Source organism: Coptis chinensis, chromosome 2 (assembly GCF_015680905.1).
Source record: "Coptis chinensis isolate HL-2020 chromosome 2, ASM1568090v1, whole genome shotgun sequence".
NCBI classification, from domain to species: Eukaryota; Viridiplantae; Streptophyta; class Magnoliopsida; order Ranunculales; family Ranunculaceae; genus Coptis; species Coptis chinensis.
The window spans coordinates 13,854,417-13,861,003 of NC_141457.1; the positions used below are offsets into that span (position 1 = coordinate 13,854,417).

A 6,587-nucleotide genomic window follows, 5' to 3' on the forward strand; every position below is an offset into this window, starting at 1 on the left:
TTTGCTGCCATGTTCGATGATACCACTGCTTTGACTTTTAAGCTGTTGAAGAAGCCTCTGCCACTTATCTCTTCAGATTCAGACCCCAGCAACTCTCTATAGAATTCCAAAAAAGCCTTGCTCACCTCTGCTTGACCAGTCACAGAATCACCACTTTGGTTTTACAGACACCAAATGCCATTCTTGGCCTTCTTTTCCTCTAAAGGTTTAAAGAAAAAAGCCGTACACTTGTCTCCTTCCCTTACCCAAGCTTCATCATATTTCTCCTTAATCTCTGCAGCCTCTATTCTTGCTAGCTCACTGTATTTCTCCAGAGCTATCCTTTCATTTTGTCCTAAGTTCAAATCCCAAGGCTTGCTCTGCACTTGCCTTTGCAAATCATATAGCACCTCCCTCGCCTGTTGCACTCTTGTGTGGATGTCAGAAAAATTCCTCCTAGCCCAAGGCTTGATTTTGTCCTTCAAGAGTTTAAGCTTTTGAGTCAATAGATACATCGGATTGGTAAAAAGCTGTGTTGCCCATGTTTCCGACAACAGTTCCTGAAATTCTTTGTGCTGCACCCAATGATTTTTGAATCTGAATGGCAAAGCTTTACTCTTATAATCATACCAGTAAAGTAACATTGGAGAGTGATCTGAAATTCCTTGCGACAAAAACTCCACCCTTGAAGTAGGGTATATATCATTCCATAGACTATTAACCAAGCATCTATCGATTTTGGTCATAATCCTTCCTCTTCCCACCATTTTGTTATTCCACGTGTAGAAAAACCCATTAAAACTTAGATCCGACAATCCTGCGCTTTGGATGCAATCAACAAAATCCATAACTTCACTCGGATGTACCGGTTTGCCACCCACTCTCTCTTCGGCTTTAGAAATGTTGTTAAAATCTCCCACCACAGTCCAAGGCACCGTGGATCAGATTTTGTATCGCAGTAATTTCCCTCCATAGCCCAAGCCTGAGCATCTTTGAATTCCTTGCATACACCACAGTCAGTAAAAATGCTTCATTGGTTGGCCTGAATGTAACTTGACAATGTATGAGTTGATCAGATTCATGCAACTTTACTATATCTATCTTGAACGGATCCCAACACACCCATATTCGACCTGCCGGATCCTTATTATAATTATTTGTGTGTGCCCAAAGTGGACAACAAATGTTCCTAATCAAATCATACTTCTCCTGTCTCACTTTTGTTTCCAATAAACAGAAAACACTCATCTTCTTATTTATTCTGACATTATTGATTTCCCTCGCCTTCTCTATGTCATTCGTACCTCTGACATTCCAAAAGCCCATGGATGTTATCATCTTCGATTTTTGTTCTTGGAGCGTTTAGGTCTGCCCCTTCCCTTCTTCCCTTTGCTCTGAGTCTTGGGTGAATGTTCCTGACTCGACTTCTCACCGCACACTCTACCTGATCTTGTCACCATCCCACTGGTTTTCTCTATAGTTGGTGTGCGTAGTAACATCTCACTATCAGGTTCAACTATTTGGTCATGAAAAAATTCCATATCCCCATCCATGACCTCTTCTTCTATAAACTCTTCCATCTTATTAATGTCCGACAACATGTGGAATCTACTTTCTTCCATATTAAACGCCTGCAGCAACTCCTCTTCTATCCTCTGAACTAAGTCTGCACTCAGTTCCTTTTCAGATAATACAATAGCTTGCTCTTCTATAGGTTCAGCCCTCATACTAGTTTCATGCCATTCCTCCATACTATTACTACCAGTAGTCGGACCCCCATTACTCTGTGCCTCTTTATGGTCTTCTAGTGCTCTATCATTGTGGCCTCCATTTATCCCATTATATGCTCTCTCTCTGCCTCCATTCCTTTCATTATTATTGGTGTTGTTGTCTTGCACTTGAGTTTGTCTCGTTCTGGTACTATCAGTTTCCTCAGAACTTTTCTACCTCCATTCTGCTGCCTTATTTCTCTTCTTATTTCTCCTTTGCTGGCTCTTAGAAATCCTGACATTAGTATCTTGTGCGCCTTGTGATTCTGGTATGTCTGATTACTTATCCAGCCTCTGTGCATTCTGTTGTACCCCTTGCTGTGACTCTGCATTACCACCTCTGTTCACTCTTCTACATTCTGCCACTAGATGCCCTACTATGTTGCAGTGTTTACAATACTTGGGTAACGTTCCAAACTGTCACTACACCAAAACAACAAATTTGTGACGGCTATTTGGCGTCACAATTATTTTTTGTGACGCCATTTTGGCGTAAAAAATTTGGCGTCTCAATTTGTGTCACTTTTTTTTGTGACAGCACTGTGGTGTCACAAATATTTGTGACGCCATTTTGGCGTCAGTAATTTGTGACAGCACTATGGTTTTTGTGACGGCATTCTTGTGTCACAAATATTTGTGACGGCATTCTGGCGTCAGTTATTTATGACAGCCCTTTGCAATTAGTGACGCCTGACAGGCGTCACAAAATATCATTTAATTGAAAAAAAAATAACTTTCATTTTTGGTTGCCTTCCTGTTTTTTTTTTCTCCCCCTTAAATCACTTGCATAAATACAACCACAAAAACCCCAAACACCAAAATTTGACAAAGCATGTTTCACAAAATGATTAACACAAAATATATATCAAAAAATCTACCAACATACCATTTCAATTAATGTAATCACTTGACTACAACTCAAGATCACATATTAAGTATTCAAGTTCATCTATGAGAAAAAAGTAATACAAAAAAATTCATCATACATTTGTTTTGTATTCTGCAAACTAGTGAACATATAGCGCCAATTGGCTCGGTCAAAGAATTGTGGGTGATATTCTTGTGCACAACAATAGAAAAAATGCTCGGAGGTTGACATAGGCACCCAAATGCTACTAGCCAGTTCCTCTAGCAATACCTGCACATTACACAGTCCCTGTCAATTCAAAAAAATTTTGAAAAAAAAAAAGATGGTCAAGCACTAATCACACATCTTATCATCCTATTAACATATCGTTTCCAAATAAAATAATATAAGCACTGGTGATAAATTATCGAAAGTCACTGATTAAATGGACACCCTAAGCACTGGTGATAAAAAAAAATCAAGAACTACATACATCTTCATTCTTACCTGCACATGCCAGTTTTCAGGATCTCCTTCTTTGGAAACACGCACATTCTCATCATTAGAAGCAGCAGGAGTAAGTATCCATGACATCCGATATAAGTTTATCAACGCATCATCCTACCAGCGTGTGACTTTCTTGATCCCGATATCTTTCCATTTTGTAGCTTTTCTCCATCATTAGAAGACTAGTTGTTGTTTTTTAGTACCCGAGTTCTCCACTCCATTACTGGCCTACCATGCGCTACAAAATGTAGAGAAACATGAGATTAGTAATCTCATAATAGAAGACCAACACACACATGCTAAAAAGTTCATTTTTCACTAGTATTGACTAAAATGTTCATCTTACCATGAAAATGATAATATAGGGTGTTATTTGGGACAAAATCATAGACAAGCAATCGTTGATGGTCTGATATGTTTGTGATGAACACGGCTAATAGTCTCGACTTCAACTCTGAACTCATGGTCTCCATGTAAACCACCAATTTTGAGCTCCTTTACAGCCACATCTCTTCCATCCTGCTAGAAAAATCAATTTTGAGACTTTAAAGAATAAACCTTTACGTCTGACCTATCTATAGAGGAGCGAGAAAAATCAACATCAACTTTTGGAAACACAATTTCTATAGTAATAAACAGATGTTTAAGCATAGGATAGTTCACCCGTTAAGTCTCCGAAACTAGCGTTTAATGCGCTTTTGTCTTCTAATACAAGAAAATCGGAATAAGACTTTCTTCTGTATATAGCGAACTGCATCGACTGAAGAAACTGACCGAACGCTGGGCAAGTTTTCTGAGCTAAAAAGTAAAATAGATTAAAGAATTTTGAAATAAGTTTTCCAAGAGGCATAGCAACTAGTGGTAACAACATGGGATTGCAACAGTAGTATACCTGAGAACCAGGCAGAAATGCATAAAAAGATAGATTCCTCTTCTAGCCCCATTGGGATAAAAACCAGCAGCACTACCTTTGCCATTGATAACACGAGCTGCTGCATCCCAGGGCTTGTAGAAGAACTTATTTCTCTTTTTCGCTGAGCACCTACCAGAAAGCTTTTTTTCATCCTGTTGCTAGCTTTGAAAGACAAAATTATGATCAAGATGCAGTCATCGATTCTCCCGAGAGGCCTTGGGAAAGAGACGGAACGATTTACAATGTTTTCGTCGCTGTCGTTCGTCAAGCAGGCCAGTTGGATCGCTCCGATCTCACTGGGGAACGCAAGTTTGTTTATCTCCAACCTTCACACAAATCAGTAAAATATAGTAGAGTGTATAATGGTCCCAAGTCTATTCTAGATGTTATTACACTTAACTGTGATATATCTAATGTTATCCTTGTGCAAATCTAGGGCCGGGATCAGCTAACTTCTAGAAGAGGCTCGTTAATCATCTCCCTCAAGTGGGAGGGTAATCTAGCTCGTAACCATTTGGTAAGAAGGTATTGAAACCTAAGATGAGATCTTGGTGGCCTCTGAACAAAACTTTGATTTTTGCTATAACATCTGCAGTGTTCATTCTGCAACCAAAATAAACAAAAACAAAAAGAGTAGAATGTTGTTATCAATGTTTCTTAAACATCTACAATCCACCAAATGTACTGATGGGAAATTTAACACAAATTAAAAGTAATCAAACCTTTGGGCCTTGAAATCTATCATGACATCAAGAAACTCTTCATACTCTTGCCTTCTATTCTGAAGTGTGTCCTTTACATCTTTGAGATATCTAAGCGCATCATTGGTTGTTAGTTTGCGTTGTCCTCCTCCACCGGGCTGCCCAGATCTTCATAAACCATCAAAACAAATACCATTTTGTTAACAAACAGAAACACAATAATCAAATCTTCGTATTCTCAGATTCAAACATTCTCATATATCACATACCGAGGAAAAATAAGAAAGCAATAAACAGCCTGTTTCAACTCATTCAAAAAAATAAAATAAAAATCAATATACCCAAAAAAAAATTGAAACCTAACCATTAAAAATAATATTTTAATATAATAAGAAAACCAAAAACATTAGAATTTATGGGATCATGAATAAAATTCTTACTATCAAAAAGATTAATGGAAACCCAAAAATTCAAGACTCAAGCATAATTAACAACAACAAAAAATCACAATATATAAAACTGGGGAACGCAAGTTTGATCGAGGATTTCTAATGAAATAGGATTGGAGCTGACCGAATGAACACACGATTTTTTGGAAGTGAGCCTTGCAACTGTATCCAGCAGAGACGTAGAGAAGAAACCCCAATGACGATTGAAAAGAGGTTTTTTTGCCCTATTTTCAGTTTTATTTTTTTGTTTTTCGATCGAGTGGTTTTGAGAACCCTTTTGGGAATTTTGGGAAAACATAACAGGTGGAATTCGAATAGATCGAGAAAGGTGGAGAAGAAGGGTTTCTCATTTGGTGTTCTTAAGTTGAGGGCAAGAAGAAATCCAACTCTTTGGACACAGTTTCATCTTGACGTATTCTCCTGTCGCACATGCCCAACACGTGCGTTTGAAATTAACTTCTTTGACGCCACATTGCTGTCAGTATATTTTCTAAACATTTTTTAAAAAAATTAAATGAATTATTTGATTAATTGTGACGGCAAAACCCACACAGTGACGCCAAAATGGCATCACAAATTTTCTGACGTCTATTTGGCGTCACAAAACGAAAAAAGCCCCTGTCACAAAAAAGTTGTTATGGTGTAGTGTGTACCTTCTGCCAGAATTCAACACCTAACTCAGGCACTTCAACAAATATTTGATCCAGAATAGGTTTCGACAGATCAATATCTACCAGCACACTCGCATAGTATCCATTCGTACGTTCCAACGAGTTCAAATCGACTCTTATTGGGCATCCAAAACCTCGTCCCAAACTCATCAGAATATCCACTTCCCAATATTCAAATGGTAACCCCGGAAACTTGACCCACACATAGCCAGAAGTTTGTCTATGCATCTCAACATTAAAGTTAGGCGTCCATCTGAAAAATCTCATCAACTGTTCTTGAAGATACCAAGGACCTCCAACGAAAATTTTGTTGAAATCTAATTCATTTTCAAACCTGAACACCACATACCCTTTCCCCAAAGGTGATAACTTTAGTGGCCCTGTAAGAGCCCATTCACTATCAACTGTCTTCCTAATAGTGCTAATGTTGAGAGTGGTAACATCCAACCTCGCTATCAGAGCAAACTTGCAAGCTTCTATTCCCTTTTCCACCGATTCACGGGAGAGTTTCATCGCAGGTTTATCATCTTTTCTTGTCAGCATGGGTTAAAGAAGATACATCCACTGTTTGTTTCATTTTACCTTTAGCGATATTGAGATACGATTCCTTATTTGCACTTGTAGATGCCATATTACTCCCACCTGTCTGATATAAAACCTCCACTCCACCTCTTTGGTGACGTCCATCCCCAAACCCTAGAGGAACCTCAGCCATGGCTAACAACCCCCTAAAGAACTAACACTGTTACCA

General features: G+C 38.5%; 2 protein-coding genes and 1 long non-coding RNA gene across 6 annotated transcripts; all 3 read right to left on the minus strand.

The window, feature by feature from the left end:
* Positions 1-161: 161 nt before the first annotated feature.
* Positions 162-746, minus strand: LOC147514999 (uncharacterized). Its single transcript, XM_086592764.1, has one exon. The coding sequence runs from the start codon at positions 744-746 to the stop codon at positions 162-164; it is 585 nt and encodes a 194-aa protein (XP_086448890.1).
* Positions 747-2,609: 1,863 nt separating this feature from the next.
* Positions 2,610-5,554, minus strand: LOC147515000 (uncharacterized). Of its 4 annotated transcripts, XR_015209773.1 has the most exons (8): positions 5,290-5,553; positions 4,738-4,884; positions 4,416-4,618; positions 3,995-4,341; positions 3,766-3,900; positions 3,449-3,621; positions 3,103-3,340; positions 2,610-2,886 (listed from the first exon to the last, which is right to left on the minus strand). It is a non-coding gene; the product is annotated as an uncharacterized LOC147515000 (long non-coding RNA). The 4 variants fall into 4 exon arrangements; XR_015209770.1 differs by having other exon boundaries at positions 3,449-3,624; positions 3,995-4,618; positions 5,290-5,554; XR_015209771.1 differs by having other exon boundaries at positions 3,766-3,895; positions 3,995-4,618.
* A 246-nt stretch (positions 5,555-5,800) lies between these two features.
* Positions 5,801-6,379, minus strand: LOC147515001 (uncharacterized). The gene has a single exon (XM_086592765.1). It carries the CDS (start codon positions 6,377-6,379, stop codon positions 5,801-5,803), a length of 579 nt encoding a protein of 192 aa, XP_086448891.1.
* Positions 6,380-6,587: the final 208 nt, after the last annotated feature.